This window comes from Bison bison, unplaced genomic scaffold (genome assembly GCF_000754665.1).
Source record: "Bison bison bison isolate TAMUID 2011002044 unplaced genomic scaffold, Bison_UMD1.0 scf7180017864519, whole genome shotgun sequence".
NCBI lineage: Eukaryota > Metazoa > Chordata > Mammalia > Artiodactyla > Bovidae > Bison > Bison bison.
Window position 1 is genome coordinate 19,930,943 of NW_011495072.1, and position 27,278 is coordinate 19,958,220.

Sequence of the window (27,278 nt, forward strand, 5' to 3'; positions counted from 1 at the left end):
GGCAACCCACTCCTGCATTCTTGCCTGGAAAATCCCATGGACAGAGAAGACTGGTAGGTGGGCTACAATCCATGGGGTCACAGACTTGGACATGACTGAGTGAGTAAGCATGCATATAGGTATAAAATTGGGGGATTTTATACCCCAAAGAAAGGGAAAGATTAATGTACAATCCAAGATATTGTTGAATCCTCAGTAACAGAGCTACAATCAATGAGTGGCATCTAAAAGGATTTGAAGAACAATTATGTTCTATCTCTTCACTTAAATGGTACATACGGGTGTTCACTTGCTGCCCTTTAACATGTCCATGTTTATCTGCATTCACTCTTTCTGTGCATACTATATTTTAAAATTTATTTTAAAATTGCAGATTCCAAGGCTACATACAGATATTTCAATTCAATAGGTTAGGATGGCCCCAAGACAAGTAAATATTTGTAAAGTTCCCATGGTGATTTTGATAAAAGTAATATGAGGACCACACTTCAAGTATCTGCTTATTATCACCATGGGTTTCAACACTTCGGTCTTGGGACTGACAAAAAGAGTTACAACATGACTAAAGGAGGCAACTTATAATAAATAAACACACAACTCCTTCAATTTCAGAAATCATCGCTTTACTATACAAAAACAAAAAAGCCCTAAACATTTACAAAAGAAAATCAAAAGAAGTTACATTTTTAGACCACTTGGGAAAATGACACAAGAGTCTGATGAACAAACAACATCAAAAAACGTCTCCGTACCGTGTCAGTACCACTCAGAGAAATCCAGTTAACCATTATACTATAGGTTGAAGTGTTTAGTACCTGAAAGTCAACCCAGTGCCCCGAAAACCCTGGCATCTTTACACAACATGAAATTGTTTCCCATGAACTTTATAGGAATAAAACTTTGTTAAAGGAAATAAAATATTAAAAAGATGACATAGTTCAGCTGCCAGTTGATATTAAGATGCATTGTTATAACAATCAGTTCAAGCAACATTTAATAATTTTAGATATAGTGACTCTAGTGTGCTGATATTCCAAACAACCTTGCTACAGCATAGTTTTACATATATACAAATCATGTTATTGTATATACACATCAAGAAATTACTCCAGTCATCTCAGTGGTAGTGCCTAGTTTTTAAGTAGAAATTTTCCTTTGGCTTCTTGCTCACAGTAAGGGCCATAGGCAGCTATTTCTTTCCAAGCCTTCACTGCATTCAAGGAAGACTGAACCCCCAGTTTCTGTTTTCCTCATGGAATGATGAGCAGTATTGAGCATCTGAACTGATAGTATCTTTGGTAGAACCTTTCACGCAGTAGCTACACTTTACAAGCATTAGCAGACTTTCTGTGCTTCTACAAGACTGTATGACCCTGTCATGTTGGCTCTTCTAGCAAAGTAAATAATCATTCCAATGGCAGGTATTATTAAGGAGGATGCACAATAGAGCACCAGAAGTTCAGGAGAAAAATAGTCCTTGTTACTTTCTCTTCCTGGAAAATAACAAAATGGATGCAATTAATGTCTGGTACAAAAAGAAACTGTTTAATAATAAAAGTCACATGTTTTATTTTAATAGTACCATTAGTTCTCTAAAGAAAAGTGAATCAAAGCAGTGATAAGAACCAATAGAACTAAAAATGCACATTTCTTTGAATTAATCAAATAATCAGTTAGCAGTTGCTATGGTCATGATGAGTCTAAAGATGTTGTTGACTTCTGCAAACTTGGATTCAAATAGATGCTGGTTTAGTAACAGGGTGGAAGAAAGGGTGCAAATTTTTAGGGTTCATTTGAAAGAGTAAGAACTGGAGAAGAGTGTTTGCTTTGGGAAATATAAGTACATACTAAAGAACTAGAACTTTGATCATTATGAACTAAAATAACTAACTGGTTCTCCAAGAAAAGTATCATAACTCCTAGTATGCCACCATTATAGTCAAACATCACCTGTAAGATAGTAAGGGAAAGAATTCTTGCTGATGGTGTTTTTAGAAATATATAGAAAACTTCATATTTTGTATCTCTGAAGTAGGGCACCTTACTATACATTATTCCTCTTCAGCATTTATATCATTTCATGATAATATGAAGTTCTTTGGATAGTATTATATTTTAGCTTGAGAACCCCATGAACAGTATGAAAAGGCAAAAGGATAGGACACTGAAAGATGAACTCCCCAGGTTGGTAGGTGCCCAATATGCTACAGGAAGTCAGTGGAGAAATAACTCTAGAAGGAATGAAGAGATGGAGTCAAAGCAAAAACAACATCCAGTTGTGGATGTGACTGGTGATGGAAGTAAAGTCCAATGCTGTAAAGAACAATATTACATAGGAACATAAAATATTAGGTTCATGGATCAAGGTAAATTATAAGTGGTCAAGCAGGAAATGGCAAGGGTGAACATTGAAATTTTAGGAATCAGTGAACTAAAATGGACTGGAATGGGTGAATTTAACTCAGATGACCATTATATCTACTACTGTTGGCAGGAATCCCTTAGAAGAAAGGGAGTAGCCCTTATAGTCAACAAGAGTCCAAAAGGCAGTACTTGGATGCAATCTCAAAAACGACAGAATGATCTCTGTTCATTTCCGAGGCAAACCATTCAGTATCACAGTAATCCAAGTCTATGCCCCAACCAGTAAAGCTGAAGAAGCTGAAGTTGAATAGTTCTATGAAGACCTACATGACCTTTTAGAAATAACACCCAAAAAACATGTCCTTTTCATTATAGGGGACTGGAATGCAAAAGTAGTAAGTCAAGAAACACCTGGAGTAACAGGCAAATTTGGCCTTGGAATACGGAATGAAGCAGGGCAAAGGCTAATAAAGTTTTGCCAAGAGAATGCACTGGTCATAGCAAACACCTTCTTCCAACAACACAAGAGAAGACTCTACACATGGACATCACCAGATGGTCAATACCAAAATCAGATTGATTATATTCTTTGCAGCCAAAGATGGAGAAGCTCTATACAGTCAGCAAAAACAAGACCGGGAGCTGATTGTGGCTCAGATCATGAACTCCTTATTGCCAAATTCAGCCTTAAATTGCAGAAAGTAAGGAAAACCACTAGACCATTCAGGTATGACCTAAATCAAATCCCTTATGACTATACAGTGAAAGTAAGAAATAGAGTCAAGGGATTAGATCTGATAGAGTGCCTGAAGAACTATGGATGGAGGTTCGTGACATTGTACAGGAGGCAGAGATCAAGACCATCCTCAAGAAAAAGAAATGCAAAAAGGCAAAATAGTTGTCTGATGAGGCCTTACAAATAGCTGAGAAAAGAAGAGGAGTGAAAGGCAAAGGAGAAAAGGACAGATATACCCATTTCAATGCAGAGTTCCAAAGAATAGCAAGGAAAAATAAGAAAGCCTTCCTCAGTGATCAGTGCAAAGAAATAGAGGAAAACAACAGAATGGAAAAGACTAGAGATCTCTTCAATAAAATTAGAAATAACAAGGGAACATTTCATGCAAAGATGGGCACAATAAAGGACAGAAATGGTATGGACCAAACAGAAGCAGAAGATATTAAGAAGAGGTGACAAGAATACAAAGAAAAACTGCACAAAAAAGATCATGATCCAGATAACCACGACAGTATGATCACTCACCTAGAGCCAGACATCATTGGCCTTAGGAAGCATCACTATGAAGAAAGCTAGTGGAGGTGATGGAATTCCAGTTGAGCTATTTCAAATCCTAAAAGATGATGCTGTGAAAGTGCTGCACTCAATATGCCAGTAAATTTGGAAAACTCAGCAGTGGCCATAGGACTGGAAAAGGTCAGTTTTCATTCCAATCCCAAAGAAAGACAATGCCAAAGAATGCTCAAACTACTTCACAATTGCACTCATCTCACACTAACAAAGTAATGCTCAAAATTCTCCAAGACAGGCTTCAACGTACGTGAACCATGAACTTATAGATGTTCCAGCTGGATTTAGAAAAGGCATAGGAAACAGAAATCGAATTGCGAACATCCACTGGATCGTCGAAAAAGCAAGAGAGTTCTAGAAAAACATCTACTTCTGCTTTATTGACTATGCCAAAGCCTTTGACTATGTGGATCACAGCAAACTATGGAAAATTCTTAAAGAAATGGGAATTCCAGACCACCTGACCTGCCTCTTGAGAAATTTGTATGCAGGTCAAGAAGCAACAGTTAGAACTGGACCTGGAGCAACAGACTGGTTCCAAATCAGGAAAGGAGTCCATCAAGGCTGTATATTGTCACCCTGCTTATTTAACTTATATGCAGAATACATCATGAGAAACTCTGGGCTGGAAGAAGCACAAGCTGCTGGAATCATGATTAGTGGGAGAAATATCAATAACCTCAGATATGCAGATGACACGACTCTATGGCAGAAAGCAAAGACGAACTAAAGAGCTTCTTGATGCAAGTGAAAGAGGAGGGTGAAAAAGTTGGCTTAAAACTCAACATTCAGAAAACTAAGATCATGACATCTGGTTCCATCACTTCAAGGCAAATAGATGAGGAAACAATTAAAACAGTGACAGATTTTATTTTGGGGGGCTCCAAAATCACTGCAGATGGTGACTGCAGCCATGAAATTAAAAGACACTTGCTCCTTGGAAGAAAAGCTATGACCAACCTAGACAGCATATTAAAAAGCAGAGACATTACTTTGCCAACAAAGGTCCACATAGTCAAAGCTATGGTTTTTCCAGTGGTCATGTATAGATGTGAGAGTTGGACTATAAAGAAAGCTGAGCGTCAAAGAATCAATGTTTTTGAACTATGGTATTGGAGAAGACTATTGAGAGTCCCTTGGACTGCAAGGAGATCCAACTGGTCGATCCTGAAGGAAATCAGTCCTGCATATTCATTGGAAGGACGGATGTTGAAGCTGAAACTCCAGTACTTTGGCCACCTGAGACGAAGAACTGATTCATTGGAAAAGTCTGATGCTAGGAAAGATTGAAGGCTGGAGGAGAAGGGGATGACAGAGAATGAGATTGTTGGATGGCATTACTGCCTCAAAGGACATGAGTTTGAGTAAGCTCCGGGAGTTGGTGATAAATGAGGAAGCCTGGTGTGCTACAGTCCGTAGAGTTGCAAAGAGTAGGACACGACTGAGCGACTGAACTGAACTGAACTGATATTTTAGCTTAAGTGTTACTTAAACATAGAGGCATCCTCTGACCTGCATCCCTCCAGCCTAAATTAGGAAACTTAATATACATTTTTTCCTTAATATAACTTTTATAACCACTACATTTTCCCTCCATAGTTCTCATTATAGCTTATAGTTAAACGTTTCTTTGCTTATCTATTAATTTAGTTTCCTCCTTCAGACTGTGAATTACATGAGGAAAGAATCTAGTTTCTTATTGATCCATCCCTGTATAGCCAGTAACTGGCTCACTGCTTGGAGTAGCTTGCACCCAATAAATGTGTTTTTTTTTTTTTCGCCAATAAATATCTTTTGAATAGTAATACATTTTTTCTTTCTACATCCTATCATTTTGTCATTTAGTTATAAATTGAGTACATAAAGTAATAGTATCCCAAAACTTGAAATTTAGTACTCTTTCTACTCTACTAAAAATCATCTGACAGTTACAATATTATTTAACATTTTAACCTTATAAGAACTTCTGAATAAGACATCATGGTATTTACTGGAGATTCATCTCTATTTACATTTATGTTTGCATAGCACAGTATGATCTCACAAATACTGTTTTTTCAAGTGGTATATGAGTGGAAGAAATGAGTGATTTGGCCTTGGAAGTCATTACTTTCCTTCTAGGCGTTTCTAATCACTGGAGGTCAACCAAAAAGAAAAGAATAATTAGATGAAGGGAAACCCATTTTTGAATTATTGAAATCAAAAATGTATCATGACAAATATAATGATAGCTATCTTATTTTTCTACTTTCCCTTGCTAGAGTAGAACTAGTCAGAGTATGAGTCCTAATTTAATGGGATATTCATTATCAAAATTATAGTTAGGCATCAATATTGATGACATGGTAGGTAAGGTATTTTTGATCCTATTGTTTTCTTTTCAATTTAATAAATAGTGTGTTATCTTTTCCCTTTGGTTTCTCCCTCAAGCATCTATGGTAAAATTTTGCCAACGAGTTGGTTACCAGGGCAATCTTCAAATACGATTTTCTATTAGCTGTGTCAACACTAAAATTCCTAAAGACTCCCAACATTTCTATCATTGGACTACATTTGAGCAAATGTATTTTTAAAACAAAACTAACAAAAAATAGTTTAAAATATCAGTTAAATGCAAAGGTTGATTAGATAAAAATTTCCAGGAAAATGACAAATTTTTGTTTCCATTCTTTTACAGTTCTTTGAAACCATACATAGTTTGGGGGTTGTAGCTGAGTGCCTATAATATACTTCAATTGTTCATTTAAGTAATGAGTGAAAAATAGCAAATATATAAAGTTACTAACTTAAAAAAGCAATTAGAAAAGACAACAATGTATGAGAAAGAGTTAAAAAGTGGAAAACTTTGATGTGTCTTTAAAAGAAAAACATTAACTACAGAAAGAATTATAAAAATGTTAGGAGTGCAAGTTTCTGGAACCAGGCTTAATTAAAGGTGGTCTGGAGCCATCAGGGATTAAATAGGAATAGATGAATTTCAATGTACTCATAATGGAGATCTCAATCTGTCCAGAAATTTCCCCAACCTCATTGGTAGCACTAATTACATACACCCCTGTATCATTTTGAGTGACATGATACAAGGTAAATGTCCCATTCTCTGAACACATGGTAACTTCATTGGCCAGGTCAACTCTTTTCAGAATGATCACTGCATGTGGATGACTAAAAGTTTTACACGTAACAGTGATATTTTCCCCTTCTTTAACACTTCTAGATGGATGTATTGATATTGTTTCGAGGAGGTACTGTGAAGACAGACCTCCTTATGGTAAGGAGCTCCTATATGGTAAGACCTCCTATATGGTAAGGCATGTAATCTTGAGAGATTTGGCCAGATGAGTAAAATTTTAAGTCATTTTCTGACCCAGGTGTAAATTTTCTTTACATTGATGAGTAGTTGCTGTATCTGGGAGCTCAGTGCCAGAGGCTCTTAAGAGTTGGTGTTTGTTTACAATCATGTTTATTTCAAGTTTGGCTTCCAGTACACAAAGGGGGCTCATTAGCACTCAAGGAGTGGAAGACTGATCAGTAAAGGCTGACAGATTCTATTTCCACTGATAAGATCAACAGATCGTACAGTGTGTTCACAGTAGGATTAGCTGGGTTAGATTAAGAGGCCCCTGAAATTCCTCTGCTGAGTCCATTGCCACCTCCCTCCATTTCTCCAGCAGAGTACAGCAGGATGAACAAGGATCTTGGATATCTAAGGAAGCAGTTCTGCATTCTAAGAGACTCATTCTGCTGTTCAACACTAAGATCACCATTCTCAGTTATTATTCTGTAAAGAGTCAATCCCAGAAAATATGCAGTCACTTTGTGTTCAGAGAGTGGCAGTCTCTTTGGGTAGGAAGGAAAAGGGCCTGGATAGAAACTTGCGTTTTCAATGCACCAATTCTACTTCTTCGTTTCCTAATAACCCTCAAGGAAAGATTTTGAAAATGGATTTAAACACATAAGAAATGTAAGACCTCAGAGACAAATGCTGAATTGTCAACGTCTTAAAAAGCAAATGGGAATTCTACACTGACTTATGATAAAAAGTCAACATCCTGGCTAAACTCCTTAGGACAGAGCACCTGTACATTATTATTTTAGGAAACACTAAGAAATAACCATAATCAACATGGAATTCAGTTCCATTTTGCCAACTCATTCATCTGACCCTTGAAATTCTTTACAATCCACCAAGCTTGTTATAAAAATAACAAAAAAATAAACTAACCTTTAACATCAAGTGTTAGGCTTCTTAGCTGTGAGCCAACTTCATTTTTAGATTCACACTGGTATACTCCCGCATCCTCTAACTGAGCCCTGTGGATGGTATATGCACCACCTGTAGACTTTAGCACTGTGTAGCCAGTCTCTGCTTTTTTCTTCAGAATTATCAAAGTTGGGGGAACATTTCCACACGTACAGGAGATAATGACAGTGTCTCCTTCCTTGACACTCTCAGAAGGAAAAGCTGTAAGTTGTATATCTTTTGGAGCAACTGTGGAAAGAATTTAAAGATACCTCTGATTGAATGACAATCAATCATCATTGAAAGGACAGAGGAGACTGGTGGGCTACAGTTCATGGGATCGCAAAAGCTGGCCATGACTTAGCAACTAAACCACCACGGATTGAATGAAATATAAACAAATTCCATATTAATTTAATGACAGTAGCAATAGCTGTCAAGATAGTACTTGTGCTTACTGTTTGCATTAAATATTTATAGAGGCTATTAGAGAAGTCAAGCATTTACTGACTTCTTGTAAAATGATCATGTTTTAATGAAAGAAGACATCTTATGTTTCTCTCGTGTTCCTTAATACAAAGGTCCCCAACCACCAGGCCATGGACTGGCCAGTCTGTGGCCTGCTGAGAACCTAGTCACACAGCAGGAGGTGAGCAAATAGTTATCAAGCTTCTTCTGTATTTACAGACCCTACCCATCGCTCAAGAAGTGAGGCGGAAAGAATACACAGAAGAATTATACAAAAAACCCAGATAACCACAATGATGTGATCACTCACCTAGAGCCAGACATCTTAGAGTTCAAAGTCAAGTGGGCCTTAGGAAGCATCACTATGAACAAAGCTAGTGGAGGTGATGGAATTCCAGTTGAGCTATTTCAAATCCTAAAAGATGATGTTGTGAAAGTGCTACACACAATATGCCAGCAAATTTGGAAAACTCAGCAGTGGCCACAGGACTGGAAAAGGTCAGTTTTCACTCCAGTCCCAAAGAAAGGCAATGCCAAAGAATGTTCAAATGATTGCCCAATTGCACTCATTTCACACGCTAGCAAAGTAATGCTCAAAATTCTCCAAGACAGGCTTCAGCATACGTGAGCCGTGAACTTCCAGATGTTCAAGCTGGTTTTAGAAAAGGCAGAGAAACCAGAGATCCAACTGCCAACATCCATTGGATCATAGAAAAAGAAAGATAATTCCAGAAAAACATCTACTTCTGCTTTTTGACTATGCTAAAGCCTTTGTCTGTGTGGATCACAACAAACTATGGAAAATTCTTACAGAGATGGGAATACCAGACCACCTTACCTGCCTTCTGAGAAATCTGCATGCAGGTCAGGAAACAACAGTTAGAACTGGACATGGAACAACAGACTGTTCCAAATCAGGAAAGGAGTCTGTCAAGGCTGTATATTGTCACCCTGCTTATTTAACTTATATGCAGAGTACATATGCAGAGTACATCATGCAAAATGCCAGACTAGATGAAGCACAAGCTGGAATAACATTGCCGGGAGAAATATCAATAATCTCATATGCAAATGACACCACTTTTATGGTAGAAAGTGAAGAGGAACTAAAGGGCCTCTTGATGAAGGTGAAAGAGTAGAGTGAAAAGCTGGCTTAAAACTCAATTTGCAAAAATGAAGATTGTGGCATCTGGTCCCATCACTTAATGGCAAATAGATGGGGAAACAATGGAAACAGTGACAGGCTTTATTTTTGGGGTTCCAAAATCACTGCAGATGGTGACTGCAGCCATGAAATTAAAAGACATTCCTTGGAAGAAAAGCTATGACCAACCTAGACAGCATATTAAAAGCAGAGATGTTACTTTGCCAACAAAGGTCCACATATATAGTCAAAGCTATGGTTTTCCAGTGGTCATGTATGGATGTGAGAGTTAGACTAGAAAGAAAGCTGAGTGCCAAAGAATTGATGCTTTTGAACTGTAGTGTTGGAGAAGACTCTTGAGAGTCCCTTGGACTGCAAGGAGATCCAACCAGTCCATCCTAAAGGAAATCAATCCTGAATATTCTTTGGAAGGACTGATGCTGAAGCTGAAGCTCCAATACCTTGGTCTCCCAATGCAAAGAGCCAACTCATTAGAAAAGACCCTGATGCTGGGAAAGATTGAAAACAGGAGGAGAGGGGAGGACAGAGGAAGAGATGGTTGGATGGCATCACTGACTCAATGGATGTGAGTTTGAGCAAGCTCAAGGACAGGGAAGCCTGTCTTGCTGCAGTCCATTGGGTCACAAAGAGTCAAACATGACTGTGCAACTGAGCAACAACCCATTGCTTGAATTACTGCCTTAGCTCCACCTCCTGTCAGATCAGCGGTGACATTAGATTCTCATAGAAGAATGAACCCTATTGCACTTGAGTCTCCCCAAAACTAGCCCCCCTCCCATCCACGGAAAAATTGTCTTCCACGAAATCAGTCCCTGGTGCCAAAAAGGTTGGGAACTGCTGCCTTAATGTAATTCTTACCCAGCTTAGCCAACAAATAGCTGTTTAAAAACAGTCATAAATTTCAAATGTGGAAAATAAACTTTTTTTTTGTCACACAGTTGTGCAGATATTTCTTTAAGTATAAAAGCCGTTGCGGGACTCTGAGTTTTGAGATAGACCATTCCAGATCAAAAAATTAAGCTGTGCAGAGATGGCCCTTACAATCCTTAACACCAGTTGTTATCCTGAGCTAAGAACCTGACATACAACATCTCTGTTAATATGCAACCTGTGGAGGGAGGTACCACATCAGTGTCTTGTAAGTGAGGTTCCCGTTAAGATTATCTGTTTTGCAATTTGATACTCTTTCTTCAACCAAAACTACAGTCTAAGGGCTTTCTTTAAGGTAGTGCATTGCTCCTCCAAGTTTCTTCCCTTCCTTTAAAATACAAATTATTATTGTAATGGTAACATGACAGTCATTAACACCTTAGTGGAAATAATACCAAGGGGTAAGAGAGGAACTGACAGCCCTAGTGAAGAAGAGGACCTCGAACCCCAAAAGGGAAGATATGAGGGAAATCCAAATGGACCACTTCGTGACTTTCACCAAAACTGCCTAGAGCTTCAATGTGTCAACTAGAAATTATTTTGTTCTCAGTTTTGCCTCTCCATCCTGGAAAGAATGGGTCTGGATCTCCTAACTTAATCCATCCTGGTGATTCTATGCCATTTTATTGATGAACCAGAGGGCAAGGTCAGTGCTACTCAGTCTCTGAATTTATAAAATGTTTAAGTGCCTTCTTAGCCTTCTAAGCAAATCCTAGGAGTCATTTTATGAGATTACCATGAGGAATTTAATCCAGTTAGATAAGGTGATTTTGTGTGCTAGGTGCCAAGTTGCGTCAGTCATGTCCAACTCTTTGCGACCCTATGGAGCATAACTTGCCTGGCTCTTCTGTCCATGGGATTCTTCAGACAAGAATACTGGAGTGGGTTGCTGTGCCCTCCTCCAGGGGATCTTCCTGATTCCAGGGATCAAACCCGTGTCTCTTACATTTAGCCCGCATTGGCAGGCAGGTTCTTTACCACTAGTGCCACTTGGGCCCTAAGTAATTCCAAAATATATATATATATATACATCTTCCTATCCTTTTTTCAACACCATAACCAATGCCTCGTAAGTATAACTGGAACTTTTGGCACAGTTCCTGAAGCTAGCCTTCCACATGAGGTTGAAAGAATTTTAGGATAAGTGACTTGGAATGGTTCATGGGTATAACTCTTCCAGGAGATTTCCACGCAGAGGAAATATCATGAGCTCTTCAAAAGGCTCAATACTTGTTATTTTAGAAAATCTTATTTCCAGGACTTTGTTCAAAACCAGTAACACAACCAAAATAAGACTAGCACTAATAACTCATTTAATCACTTTAGCTCACCTTGGATAATTAAGTTGACTTCTTTTCTGCTTGTTCCAGCCTGGTTAATGCCTTCACAGACATAAATACCAGAATCTTCCATTTTTGTAGACATGAAGCTGAGAGTTGCATTCTCAGAAATAGGCTGTAGATCCCCATTACTTAGCTGCCTGCTCCACAAGATTTTGGGAGCTGGAAGGCCATTGCTAGAGCATGTCATATTCACAGAACTACCTTCCTCCAGGATGGAGGAGGGACTGACCAAGATGGTTGTATCCCTGGGAGCAACTGAAAAGGTAAAAGACACTTGTTAGCTTGGCTGGTTACACCCTGCCAAAGAGTTTTACTAATGTTATAAAACTTGGCTTTGAGTTTAGTGGATTAGACCAATTTGTATCTTGATAACTTTACCAAAGGAAGTTTATGCCCCCATTTACTATAACAGATACAGAGTAATTGTTGTTGCTATTGTTTAGTCCCTAAGTCATGTCTGCTTGTTTGTGACCCCAGGGACTGTAGCCTGCCAGGCTTCTATGTCCGTGGGATTCCCCAGGCAAGAATACTGGAGTGGGCTGCCATTTCCTCTTCAGGAGATCTTCCCCACCCTAGGATCCAACTCGCATCTCCTGCACTGGCTCTTTACCACTGAGCCACCAGGGAAGCCCAATACAGAATGAAAGAGTAGAACATGGGTGCATCATGGGTATTTACTCTCTTGCTATCAAAGACTGGATGGTCAATGATAGTGTGTATTGACATTTATGGTACATTAAACATGACCATGAGCCATGTAAACCACCTATGAAAAGGTGGACTCTATTTTCCTACCTCTTAAATCTAGGCTCCCCTTGTGATTAACTTTGACCAATACACCCTGGAAGAAGTAACACTCTAGGACTTCCAAGCCTAGACCACAAGAAGCCACCTTCATTATCACTCTCTTGAAACACTGCACTCTGGTGACTAAATCTACGCTACCTTCCCTGAGAGACACCACATGGAGAAAGGAAAGTCCAGACACCCCCAGCGAAGGCCCAGATGTGTGAGTGAAGCTACCTGGGACCACCCCCCACTGACCTTCTAACCAACTAAATGAATATGTAAACTCATCTAATACCATAATGAACATACTACCCGTTTGACCTCTTCTCAAAGTGTCAGCTTAGAATCATAAGCAAATAAACAGTTGCTTTAAGCTTGGAGGTGCTTTTTTTTAAAAAAACAATCAATATTTTGTAGTTTCTTTTCAATTATTTTTTCACAATGGTTTCAACTATGAACCTCATGTTGACTATTACCTGGCAAACATGATAAAAAAAAAATCATAATCTATTGTGAATACATCACACATGTACTTACTTACCATTAACATAAAGTGTTTGTGTACTCTGCCTTTGTTTGAGTTCAAATTCCATTTCATCAATTGGTAACCGAGCCAGACAAACAAGAACATTTCCAATATCTTCAGTGGTGGGGATGAAGGTCTTCTCCAAACTCTTGGTCTCTAGGGCTTTCTTACTTACATCTTTCGAGAAGGTTTTATTCATCATAATACTCTCCCCTTTAAACAATTCAATCTCCAGCCGGTCAGAAGGATACACATTAGGAACCCTGCAGCTTACAGTGACTGGGTTTCCACTCACTAATGGACCACTCATTTCAATTTCTGGATCGCTAGGGAAGGCTGCAAATATCAAGCAAAATATGAGGTTTATACGTGACACTAGAAGAAAAATAGAGCTAATCTTTATTAAATGCAAAGGTCTCAAAATGAAGGTTTTAATTCACCTGGGATAAAGTGATTACTAACAGATGCATCACAACATTAAATATAAATATTTATGATATCAAATATAAATACTGCTGGAAACAAAAAATACCTAGCACATCAAATCATCAAGAAATAAATATACTTCTTACTCTTCTCTCCTTAGTGATACAGTCTTGCTGACAGCTATGGACTAGTCTTTTCAAAGGACACATCAGCTTCTACCAACTTACTTAGTAAATATATATTCTAAGCATTGTATTTTTTTGTGATATATTAGATGTTTACTGTGTGCTAGTCCCTTAATATTCATTATATCTGTCTTCAAAGCAGCTTAATCTAATGGTTGTTAACTTATTTTAAAGCCAGAAAAATGTACGAAGACTGTATTTGATAGCTAGGGAGACTTATAAAACTTATAAAGGCTGAGAGTCTGCCATTTAATGTCATACCTAGTAAGTCACCCAGCTGAGATCAGAATTCCTATTTCCTTGAGCTCAGAGCCCTGGCTTGGGTTCACAGAGCCATGCAGTTTAGACATTTTTATTTCCAACAGCCAAATTTAGGCAGATAGTTTTAAGTGTTCCTTGGCTAATACTTGTAGTTCAGAAAAAAATATAAGAGATTTAGATTCTAAATAATGTTTATAATACATCTGATACAAATCAATAAATGTGAGATTAGAATGGTTATGAAGAGCAAGAACAATGCTGAATTCTTTCTTTCTCCTTATGCAAAATGTCATCAAAGTGATAATGTTTCCACATGACCATAAGGCTTCACTGCTGGTTCTCAATGCTATTGGGAATGTGCCTGCATCAGCAGCTCCTGGACTCTTGGTAACAGGGTAAAGCAATCATATTGCTTCTTTGGAGAGATTCAGATATCTTTCTGGACATGCTCTAACTCATTTTGAACAAAATCCTGAGGGGTAACACAAGTTTGGGCAGGATTTCTGGAGGAACATGTCCACAATTGTTCTCTTGAATTCTGCTGAATAAAAACAAGGAAGAACGTATGGGCTGTTTGCTGTGCTTAATCATTCAGTCGTGTCTGACTCTATGCAACCCCATGGACTATGTAGACCCCCAGGCTCCTCTGTTCATGGAACTCTCCAGACAAGAATACTAGAGTGGGTTGTCATTTCCTCCTCCAGAGGATCTTCCTGACTCAGGGATCGAACTCGCATCTCCTGCATTGCAGGCGGACTCTTTACCATCTGAATCACCAGGGAACTTTCTGATCACTTTGCATATATTGTCCCTCATTCATTACAAACCAAGTAACTCCAGCAATGGCAATTCACAGAGAATGAAGCTATTCAGGATTTTTGTTAAGGTGACAGAAATAGCAAGAAGAAGTGTAGCATATGTATGTGGTATAAATCAATGCTCAAATCTAGTGCAGTCTCCTCGTGCTTCTTTTCACCTGAGCTGCTGTGCTGACCATCCCTGGTGATCATTCTAACGCCCAGGTTTGTTCTTGCTCATCATTGCCTCATGTCTCCATCCTGCCAATCAGCTTTCAAATGTGCCTTCAAAACTGGAGGTTTGGGCCTCACCCCCAATTTGAATAACTGAGCAACAGTCATCCCTCTCCATGATCTGAGTGGGCACTGACACTACTCTTTACACACAACCATCTCCATATACACCATATACACCCAGAGCAGGGTGGAAAGCAGGGAGTATGAAGTTTGTTCAAGCCCATGATGAGAGAGTATCGACACGACACAAACTAAGGATTGGGGATACTTGGTTCATACATAATATATACTTAAGATTTAGGGCAATGAAGTTGCATCAGAAACTCTGGTTTGGAGATTTAGGAACCATTCCCAATGCTAAGTTTCCTTCTTAAACACAAAGATCTTGTGTATCACAAATTTCCATTCTGCTTCTTCCAATGGAACTGGGAACGACAACAACAGCAAAACATTAAACAATTCTGAAAACCACTTACAGTAGGGCTTCACCTGGATTCTCTTTTCCAGTTTCTTTTGCCCACACATCACAGTGCACAGGTAGAAATGTTCGTTCTCAAAACTCACAGGGCTCAGGGTCAACATGGACTTGGAGCCCTCACTCCTCACATTCCCATTCAGAGGGCTGTCTATCAGGGTTCTCCAAGAGAAAGATGGGGACTCGCAGTCCCTGACATCACAGGTCAACACGACTGAGTCGCCAACCTGAGCAGCAATCTGGGGTCCAGGAGAGATCTCAACAGTAAAGTTTTTCTCTGGGGTGAGGGAAGAAAAGAACAAGAAAAAATAAAATAAATTTTCTTCTTTCACCAAAGTTTAATACACTGTTATTTTTTCTGGCCTCTTTTTAGTTAACATCTGTGCTGAGAACATATTACTCCCTTCCACTTTGAGACTATCAGGAAGGGAACCACATCTTTCAAGAACAAACCCATAAGACGCTGTGATTCATTGATTAAACAGATTGAATAAGGATAAAAATTTGTAGAGGGAGACTGGCATATTTCCCTAACAAAAATTCATTCTCCACTCAAATGTATTTATCAAATTCCTATAACTATGGAACACCGGCTAAAAAATATGAGGTTCCAGTGTATCAAGCACTATTTAAACCACTTTACATATATTAATATTATCTCATTTAATCCATACAACTTCAGGATCTGGTATCATTACTTCTCCTTGACTCTCATTTTCTGTTTTTACTTTTCCTTATTTTCCTTCCTTTCTTCCTCTTCTTCCTCCTCCCCTTTTTTCTTGAGGAAAAATGATAATTTCACCCAGCTTGCAAGTAGCGAAATTAGGACTTGGAACCAGGTGATTTAAGACCCCAGTTTTTAACTTGAACAACTAAATCAAAATATCCTCATGTGGAAATAAAATCTAAGAAAAGTACTGAAAAAAAGCCATATGAATATGCCTTCTGATTAGAAGCAGTACCCGTAATGGACCAGTACTTAGAGCTTCTATATCAACAGAATAAAGTTGTACTGTTGAAAGTCACACAGAATGACACTGAAAACAAAGTCAAAATCTAAGCACTAAAGTGTTATGCAAGCCACCTTTTAAATTTGTTTAACACAATGCAAAAGTACAATGAATTCAGGGACTGAAAACTGAGATGCCGGGTCCAATTCCTAAGTCTCAAATATCTAGACAATCTCTTTGGCTGCCAATGCTATCCCCGTGGGGCACCCTGGCTACTTTGGGATGACTACTGTCCCCTGAGAAAAGGAATTTCAAATCTTGACTCTATTTCTCTGGCGAAAGTGAGAATCCTTGAGCACCTCTGAAAGTGACAGATGAGACTCCGCAGAAAACTCGCCCTTATGAATAGCCAGCTGGAGGCAGAAGAAAGCTCAGCATATATGTGATCCAAAGGCACTATATTTTGAAGGGTTCTCATCCGTGCCAGAAGATTTTTTTCAGTTTGATTGGTCTAACAGGGCCATTATGGTCTCTTCCAAAGAATGCTTTCCTCAAATTACCATAACAAACTGATGTGTTATCAGATTTTTGAAGAGAAATTTCATTCAGAACAATAAGCACTGTTTCTGAATTCCTTATACACTAGTGTGAGAATGGAGAATTTAAAGATCTACTTCCTGACGGTGAACAGTCTCAGATTGTTCTTTACAGTTGCTGCATGTGTTAATGGGTAAACTCATGACTCCTGGAAAAGCAACTCTGAGATAGAAAAAGAGTGAGTGTTAGTCGTGTCTGACTCTTTGCAACCCCATGGACTATAGCCACCAGGCCCCTCTGTCCATGGAATTCTCCAGGCAAGAATACTGGAGTGGGTAGCCATTCTCTTTTTCAGGGGATTTTCCTGATCCAGGGATCAAACTCAGGTCTCCTGCATTGCAGGCAGATTCTTTACCATCTGAGTCACTAGGGAAGCCCCCAAGGGGCAGAAAGAAAAGGAAAATTCAAGGGATGAGACAATGAAGGAATGCTGCTGCTGCTGCTGCTAAATTACTTCAGTTAAGTCCGACTCTATGCGACCCCACAGATGGCAGCCCACCAGGCTCCCCCATCCCTGGGATTCTCCAGGCAAGAACACTGGAGTGGGTTGCCATTTCCTTCTCCAATGCATGAAAGTGAAAAGTGAAAGTGAAGTTGTTCAGTCGTGTCTGACTCTTAGCGACCCACCAGGCTCCTCCATCCATGGGAGTTTCCAGGCAAGAGTACTGGAGTGGGGTTCCATTGCCTTCTCCGAATGAAAGAATGATGAACAATGGAAAAGAACCAAAACAGCAGAGCCATGGAAGCTCTGGCAGAAAAGATTTCCAAGAAACTAGAGTAAGGTGAGTATATAATTGTGCTAAAGTACATAACAGTCAGATGGATCATCAATAAAACTTAACGAAGTAACTTTGACATTGAAGCTATTTCACTATTGCTTAAATCTCAATGACAGCACCTTTTTCACATTTTGCTTACCTTGAACAATTAATTTCACCTCTTTTCTGTCTTTCCCAACAGGGTTATTTCCTTCACACACATAAATCCCAGAATCTTCTGCCCTCATAGAAATTAAAGTGAGAGTTGCATTCTCAGAAAGGAGCTGTAGGTTCCCATTGTCTAATTTCTTGCTCCAGAGAATCCGTGGAGCTGGTAGACCTGCACTGGTACACGTCATCGTCACAGAGTCGCCTTCCTGCAGCCTTGTGGAGGGATTCACGGATATAGCCGTGTCTTTGGGGGAGACTGAGAAGGCAGGGCACAGTATTAGTCATTGCTAAGCAGCATAATGGTCCCACAGGGCGACTGTAAATACTCTCATGGACTGTATTTATAGCTTTCTCAATCTGACAAACTTACTCTGCCAAACTAGTATAAAGAATTGCTGAGTCATGAAAATTAGTCAATCCAGTTTCTGACTGATTTGATGGAGTTACTCTTTTTGATGGTTGGTGTTTTCAGACGGCCATAGACACTCAGAAATTAAGAAAAACCCTTAGAATTATGTGATTCAATCTCCCAGGTAAGGTACAAATTCCAGCTCAGCTTCCTTGCCAAATGTTCACGCAAGACAGCTTCAGTACTTCTGGGGCACAAGGCAGTCCACGGCCTTATAGGAAATATTGTCCATGTGATTTTTGACAGCTCTGATTGTTAGAACGTTTTCCCTCTATTGAGCTGAAATCTTTCTCTTTGTAACTAACTTCTATACACCGGTCATAGTTCAGTCCTCTATTGCTAAAGAATAATCCAAATTTCACTTCTACATGACAGCCATTCAGATACTTAATTATAGCTCTCATTTCCAAGTTTGATATTCTCTAGGAAAAATATCTCCTATTTCTGACTATTCTTCTCAAAACATTGATAAAATCCTTTCCATCGCATTCTGTCTCAGCTGAACATGTTGTAGAAGGCAATGCTCCTTTTAACTATGGTGTCTAGAGAAGACCAGGGCATTTTAGTCTAGAAAGAGCACAGTGAGTCACTCCTACACAACTTTGGGATGACAAGACTGCCTCAAATCCCCCAGCCATCTCCGAGAGAATGGAGACAATCAAATCTCATCTCCTCTCTCCCACCCCATGCACACGTGTCCAGGTGTGCACACACATATACACTCACACACAGACTAAATACTGCTTATAAAACTTCTATACTTTGATATCTCAAGCCATGATATAAGAGTTTACAAAACATAATTTAAAATTTTTTATCACTTGAGCCTATTATTTCCCACTACCCAATCAGGTGGTGGTGATTTAGTCACCAAGTAGAGTCCAGGCTATAGTCAATGGGATTTAATAGGCAAGAGTACTGGAGGGGATTGCCATTCCTTTCTCCATGGGATTTTCCCAATCCAGGGATAGAACCCTGGTCTCCTGCATTGCACACATTCTTTACCGACTGAGCCACCAGGGAAGCTTCCCAATCAGGTGGTATTATCATTATTCCCCTTTGATAGACTGAGAAATTAAGTGACTCTAATTCACGGTTAATGGAGACAGAACTTAAGCTCAACTTTTCTCAACCTAATTGGGTGCACTTTTTTTTGAATTATGTAGTTGATAAGAATTATGCTCTCAGTGAATCAAAATGGTATAAAAACTACAAACATGTTTCTTCTTGACTGTAGCTGCTTGGTTTATTGCTGTGTACATCCAAGAGTATATTCCCATAGACAGACACAAGTACTTACTGTAGACTTCCAGTTCTTTTGTAGTTTTCCTTACTTTGGGTGGAGAATCATCATCATAAATGTGTAATGTAGCTTGACAAACAAGAGCTGTCCCAATATCCTCATCAGTAGGCGAGAAGGTCACGTCCAGGCTCTTTGTTTCCTGGGCCTTTTTTTCTGAAGGCTCCAGAAAGTCCTGTACTTTCATGGGACGGTTGCCTTTCAACAACTCTATCTCCAGCCTTTCAAATGGGTAAACATCAGGCACTGAACACGTGACTGTGACTGGCTTCCCGACCTCTGGGGGGCTACTCAAATGAATCTCTGGATCCTTAGAGAAAGCTGCAAAGGTCAAACAAGTACATGCATGTGGATTTTTTGTTCATATTATGTAAAGTCCCTTACTGATTTAAATCAATGTAATCTGAGTCTAATATTTTTGTGAATACAATCTTAATACAGCAGAATGAATTGTTTAAATAGCCTTTCATGGTCTGGGGTGTGTTCAAAATCAGAACAACCAGTTAGAGAGTTCTTCAGTTCTGATTCTGCATGTACAAAAGGTTTTATGTTGCCAAAGTAAAAGGACGGAGAAGAAACTTATGTTTATTGAATACTGATACGTGCCCATCCCTGTGCTATTCATTTAACATTGATGACTTAATTTGATACTCACAACAACCCTAAGAAATAGATACCACATTTCGTAGATATGAAAGCATAGACTCAGCATATTTGCATAATTTTCCTAAGGTCACACAGCTAGTAATGGTGAAGCTGAGATTTAAACTCAAGATTTCATCGTGTTATATCACAGTCTTTTATTTTAGTGAGGGCAGATATACTTCATTTTATAGATAAGGAACCTGAGGCTTAGCATGTCAAAGAATAACTACTGGGATAGATAGGCTAAGAAATGAAAAGAACAGCTCTAAATAATTAGCTTCTGAAAATGGTGTCTCTGAAAGACATTCATCCTCCAGAAAGGTACACCTGTGTGATCTTTAAGTTATGGAAGGAAGATTTGCCTCCCAAAATATCTAACTCAACATCTACCTACTATTCCACTTGAAATTTTTAGTGCCAGGGAACACACTAGTTCAGTGAGCCATTGCTTTCTTTGCAAGGCTGCTTTCCATTGCAAACCGCCATGAAGATAACACATTGTCTTGATTCAAGACTGTGAAATAAGAAGAATACAAAGGTCCCAACTCCAAAGAATTTTACAATCAAATGTGGAATGGAGACAGGACTGTTAAACATAGTGAAAGACAGACTTTTTGGGGAAAAAAAGAAAAACTTCAGGCAAGATAATTAAAGCCAGAAGAAACTTCTGTTCTCTATTTAAATCTTCAACTATATGGTTCCTGCAAGGAGAGGCAAAGGAACTGGCAAATATTTGCTGTATGAAGAAACAGTACTTTTCATTTTTGCACCCAGAATTCTGTCCCTTGTATTCTGAAAGATATGCCCCTATAATTCATATGGTTTGCTGTCAGCTGATACAAGAACTGGCTACTTTCCCCTGTATTTACATAAGGGGGCCTTTCAAGGAGCTCAGAAGGCTGTACAGACATAAACTCTGAATGTACAACCAGCATAATTGAAAACAGTCAGCCAAGCACAGTTTCTTGAGAAGCATTAGCAACATATGGGATTATTGAAGAATCAGTTAAGGTTATTGGATCAAGTTGAGCTCTGCTATAGCAAAAGAAAAGCAACATAATTAGAAAAGATAATCAAATGATGTTTTCCTGAAGAGATGACTATCAAGAATTCCAGTTTTCTGACAGGAGCAGTAACCAGAATGCAAGTGATGTATTTCAGGTTATTTTTTTTTTTACTCTTTTTTTCTACCTTTCTTTACTAGTTTGAGAATGGATTGAAATACATTTTGGTAGGCTAGTAAACAAAGGCTATTCATTCACATTCACTAGGCAAATCAAGTTCATTTTCCAAATACCCTTGAGTTTGAGCTGTTGAGCATTAAGACTTAATGGCACCAAACAAAAACAGAAATCAAATCTCCTAAATTTATCTCTGCTGAAGTCAAATGAGTGAAAAGTTTGCAGATATTTTTCTTCCGTCTAAGGGGGAAAGTTTTGTACTGAAGCCCATTAATAATTATAGCTCTCCTACTTAATCTTTAAACTAATTTTAAGTACCAAATTGCTTTAGAATAAATAAATAGAAAATCCTTGAAGCATGGAATTTATAGATTATTTGGACACATGGACAGGTGAACATGTAAGAATCCAACTGAAAAGAATTAAGAAAAAAAAAAAATAATAAATAAATAAATAAAAGAACCTTAGAGAACTTCACTTTATGGCTAAGAAAACTGAGGCCTAGAGAAGCTGAATCTTACCCCTTACCCATGGTCACCATATTCATGGCAGAGTTGGAAACAGAAGCCAAGATTTGGGTCTCTAGTCTGGTGGTAGATTCAGCTGTCTTCTAAATTTCTTTTTGCAGTATGTCCCCTAGCCAAGAATCTGGACAAGAACATCTTTTTAAATTTTTTTCTCTTAAAACTATCCTTTTAGTCATTAAAAAAAACTGTAATTTTATCACTGACTCAATGAAGATGAGTTTGAGCAAGTTGGTGATGGACAGGGACGCCTGGCGTGCTGCAGTCCATGCAGTCGCAGAGTTGGACATGACTGAGTGACTGAACTGATTCTTTTCAAAAACTTATTTTAAAGCAAAATGGAGAGAAAATCAAATATTGACTAAAGTACTCACAGTAGATCTCCACTCGGATTGCTTTCTCCAGTTTCTTATCCTTGCAAATCGCTGTGCACAGGTACTGGTGTTCATCCTCGAAACTAACAGGATCCATGATCAGCGTGGATGTGGTCCCCTCAGTTTTCACCTTTCCGTTCAGTGGACTGTCAATCTGAGTTCTCCAAGACAATGATGGGGACTCACAGCCTGTTGTGCTGCAAGTCAGTGAAACAGAGTCACCAATCTGCGCAAAAATTTTGGATTCACTTGGGAATATGTCGATTTGGGAAGCTTGAGCTATGAAAACAGAAAGAGAAAAACAAGCTTACCAGTCGTTTGTCTAGTATTCTACTCCTTCTTCTCTGTTCTAGTATAATACCCAGATCTGGCTGGTCTCTTTCCTAAACTGCTTCTAAGTAATGCAAGGCAGCACTGGAGTCCCTGCCAAAGGAAGGTATTGAAATTATCTTCACTTAGGAGAACTTTCACTTCTGACCTTAATGCCCGCTTATCAGCTGTTTTAATAGCCAACTTTGATCTCATTATCAAGTACAGGAAGCTAAAAAGACAGACCTTCCTAGAGATAGAATCCAATTACTCATTGAACATTGCAAAAATCCAAAAACTATCAACTTTGCTGCTCTAACTATGACAATATAATGGTATAAATTAATAGCAATAGTCAATAGTATATTAAAAGTTAGGTAAAGTTTTCCCACTCTTTAAAAATCCTTCTGCCTTTCTTTACTATCATAACAAAACTGACTGAAGCCAAAGTCAGGGCTAAAATGGAATGCTAGCATTTGGAATAAATCAAGGAGAAGAACTTACAAACTGCAAACACCATCCAAAGTATATCTGAGGCTCCAAAGATCACAAACATCTTCCTAAGCATTTTAAGTTGCTGCTCTTAAGAGAAAATTATTCCAAAATGCTTCTTTCTGTCCCTCCTGAAGGTGCCTGGGAAGGGTCTTGAGCTCCTAAAGCCAGTGAGGTTTGGTAAGGAATGAAATAGAAAGTCGGCTCTTTATAAAGTGTCTTGTTGCAGAGGCGGAGGGAAATCCCTTCAAGGGGAAACCTGGAGCAGAGCCAGAAAAAAAGTTTAACTGACACCCAGCCAAGTCCAGCATTAACCCCTTCCATGGCACTCAGTACCGAAACTGCTCTCTCCATCATAGAAAAAGAAAACCCTTCCATGGCTATAAAATTAAAACTTTTTCTCACTTTTCATTCCAAAAGGATATCTTGCTTGATAGATAAATGCTAATGCTTGTTTCAGAATGAGGCTTTCTGAATCTAACAGGGGAGAAGAGAGTCAGAGAAATAGTAAGTTACACTCTAGTTCTTGAAGTGGCTGAACAAGCACTATGTCATGTGAACTGATTTTTCTCCATTATGAAGATATATTTGCAATTCTAAAACAGAGACTACATTCTCATGCAAGCAAAAGGAAAAGATCCTTTCTTTTGATTTATTATTTTTAAAAAGGGAGACAGCATAGCTTCTGAGTTTTATGCTTTTTATTCACAAAATAGATTTTTGGACAACAAACATCAAGTTTCTGAAATTATTTTCTTGAGTAGAGAATGAAGGAATCCTACAAAAAGAAGAGAAATAATTTTCTTCTTTTGTTTTAGAAAAGTTACCAATTCTCGGTTCAGTCGCTGGATAATTGAGAGTCTTAAATACAAATGTATGGAATTCCTCTGAAATGGTAAGTCTCTTAGACTATGAGACTTATACAGTAAAAACAAGAAAAATAATTTGTTTTTCTTACATAAGAGATGAGAACGATAATTTTATGTTCTTTTTCCCCTCCAATAAAATGACTTAAAGGATATTTTTTAATAGCTGTTTTTGCCTTGCACATACATACTTAAGTTTTTGCAAAAGTTTCCCCATCAGAAAGAAACCAGAACAACCACTTCCTTGTATTATACGTGTGCAAGTCTTTCTCCTTCTTCAGAACATCAATTCCTATCATGGTCCCTGACCAGTTCTTGTTCATCATTGTATCTACTTCTGCCTTCCCAATGTCTAATGCATGGTTTACACTTAGCAATTACCAAAAAAGTGCAACCATAAATAGTTTAAATTAAAATTTGGAAAAGAAGATCCCAAAAGGTTAGCAATAATATGTAACTATTGCATGAGAAAAAATGTTGGATTCTACAAAAAAAAAAAAAAAAATCCCAAGCTCACTGACTCCCAGGGATGTGTACAATAAACAGCTCTGTGCCTTTTGACAGAGGAAGACCATAACTGAGATTTGGAACTAATAACTGTTCCTCAGGGCTGGAGGGAGAAGGCAATGGCAACCCACTCCAGTACTCTTGCCTGGAAAATCCCATGGACGGAGGTGTCTGGTAGGCTGCAGTCCACGGAGTCGCTAAGAGTCTGACATGACTTCACTTTCACTTTCACTTTTCAGTTTCATGCATTGGAGAAGGAAATGGCAACCCACTCCAGTATTCTTGCCTGGAGAATCCCAGGACAGAGGAGCCTGGTGGGCTGCCATCTATGGGGTCACACAGAGTTGGACATGACTGAAGCAACTTAGCAGCAGCAGCAGCATGGCTGGAGAGGTTCTGGACCTCCTCTTGGGTGCAGATGAGGCTCCCATTCAAGGGTAAGGGGAGAAAAAGAAGTGGAAGCAGCTACTGACTGTAATAGCATGTAAGTGTGACTTCATCTGCCAAATAGCTAAGGATCAGAAAAGTAGTTTCAGGCAAAATTAGCTGATGAATAAGTAATCTACAGGTCCTTTACAAGCTCATGTCATGGAAGAAGATGACAAGAACTATGTAGGTTGACTGCTTAACTCAGAAGAGATAGAAAGGGAATTATGGAATTTCAATGTAATTCTCTGGGGTGTAGACACAAAAGTGAACAATAGGATCCCAAAAATGTTATCACCAGGAACAAGTCATAGCAAATAACTTCAGTTTCAAGCTTGAATAGGATTCCAGGCTGGGAACATTGGAGAAATATCTAATCTATTGAATTAGTTCATAGTTGTTTCAGTAAAGTCCCTCATGGTATCTTTGAGTTGGATGCCATTTCTTTTTTATCATTAACATATGATTATCTGGCATTCATAATGCAAGATAAAGATAGCTAACCTTAGAAATGACAGAATCAAGATAAGGACAATCCTAAAAGATGTAATAATTGTCCAGATGATGAAGTGAAATGTAATGGGAATGCATTAAAGTCCTGCAAAAATGTGAACATCAAAGTCTTGAATAAAATATGGAAGAGATTTGACTTGATGGTTATCATAGGAAGATTGTCTGAGGGTGTTAGAGAATCACAATGTGTACACAGGCCAAAAGTGCCATGAGGAACCAAAATAGATATTGATAACCTCAAGGTGCACTCATAGCGTTCAACCTTCGTGTCGTCTGAGGTCATAGTCTCTAAGACCATACTGGGAGCAGAGGTGTCAGTTCAAGGTTCTAGTCCTTATGTGAAGGGCTGACAAAATAGAGGGTGTCTAGAAGAAAGTGATAAGGCTGACAAATGACTACAAAATCCCTGGCCTGGTAGGAGCTGTTGAAAGAATTGGATATTTAGTTTGGATAAGACACACACGAAATCATGTGATAATTGAATGACTGATGTGCAGATAAAGGAATATACTTGCTGCTCTGTGTTATATCAAAGGCTAAGTGTAGAGCTTTTTGATAGGTAACTGATAGATTATTAGCTGCAGGAAGTCCAGGAGTGTGTGTGTCCTGTTCACCAGTAGATCCTCAGCACTTAATATAGTGACCGGTAGATAGTAGTGATTCAGTAAATTAATGCTGAATAAACAAATAACAGTTTGAAAGAGAGCTTGACTCAGATCTCATTAGTCCTGAATTCAAATCCACTGCTCCATCTAGGAATTGTGCAACCTTGCACAAACATAGCTAGTCTCTCTGCAAGGTTGTTTGCATGCACGCATGCTAAATCGATTCCATCGTGTTTGACTCTGTGCAATCCTTTGAACTATAGCCTGCCAGGCTCCTCTGTCCATGGGATTCTCCAGGCAAGAATACTGTAGTGGATTGCCATGCCCTTCGTCAGGCGATCTTCCTGACCCAGAGATTGAACCCACGTCTCTTGCAGCTTCTGCACTGAGGGTGAATTGTTTGCCACTGAGCCACCAGGGAAGCCTGCATTTTTGTTTGTTGTTGTTGTTCAGTCATGTCAAACTCTTTGTGACCCCATGGACTGCAGCATGCCAGGCTTCCCTGTCCTTCACCATCTCCCAGAGCTTACTCAAAATCATGTTGATTGAATCGATCCAACTCCGCTTCTCTTCTCACCTTCAATCTTTTCCAGCATCAGTGTCTTTTCTAATGAGTCAACTCTTTGCATCAGGTGACCAAAGTATTGGAGCTTCAGGTTTAGCATCAGTCCTTCCGATGAATATTCAGGACTCATTTCCTTTAAGATGGACTGGTTGGATTTCTTTGCAGTCCAAGAGACTCTCAAGAGTCTTCTCCAACACCACAGTTCAAAAACATCAGTTCTTCAGTGTCAGCCTTCTTTATGATCCAACTCTCACATCCATACAACACTACTGGAAAAACCATAGCTTTGACTAGACGGACCTTTGTAGGCAAAGTAATGTCTCAGTTTTTTTAATATGCTGTCTAGGTTAGTCATAGCTTTTCCTCCAAGGAGTACTTTTATTTACACATGCTCAAATAGGGATAATAGTATTTCAAGTGATTCACATGACTTTTATGATTATCAAATCAAAAGTGATGGTATGAAATCTTTCTAATTATAAACAGCAAAGTGCTGTGTAAACAACATGTAACAATATTAGAATATGGGCTTCACAGGTGGCACTAGTGGTAAAGAACCTACCAATGCAGG

At 38.8% G+C, this 27,278-nt stretch overlaps 1 protein-coding gene across 1 annotated transcript; it reads right to left on the reverse strand.

Annotated features, from left to right (window-relative positions):
• Window positions 1-601: 601 nt before the first annotated feature.
• LOC104981725 (vascular cell adhesion protein 1-like) lies at window positions 602-23,453 on the reverse strand. Its single transcript, XM_010830973.1, has 9 exons — window positions 23,238-23,453; window positions 22,425-22,703; window positions 19,701-20,021; window positions 17,981-18,247; window positions 15,517-15,792; window positions 13,150-13,470; window positions 11,808-12,074; window positions 7,896-8,162; window positions 602-1,493 (listed from the first exon to the last, which is right to left on the reverse strand). Exons 1-9 carry the CDS (start codon window positions 23,299-23,301, stop codon window positions 1,336-1,338), a joined length of 2,220 nt encoding a protein of 739 aa, XP_010829275.1. The 5' UTR covers window positions 23,302-23,453; the 3' UTR covers window positions 602-1,335.
• Between the last annotated feature and the right edge of the window lie 3,825 nt (window positions 23,454-27,278).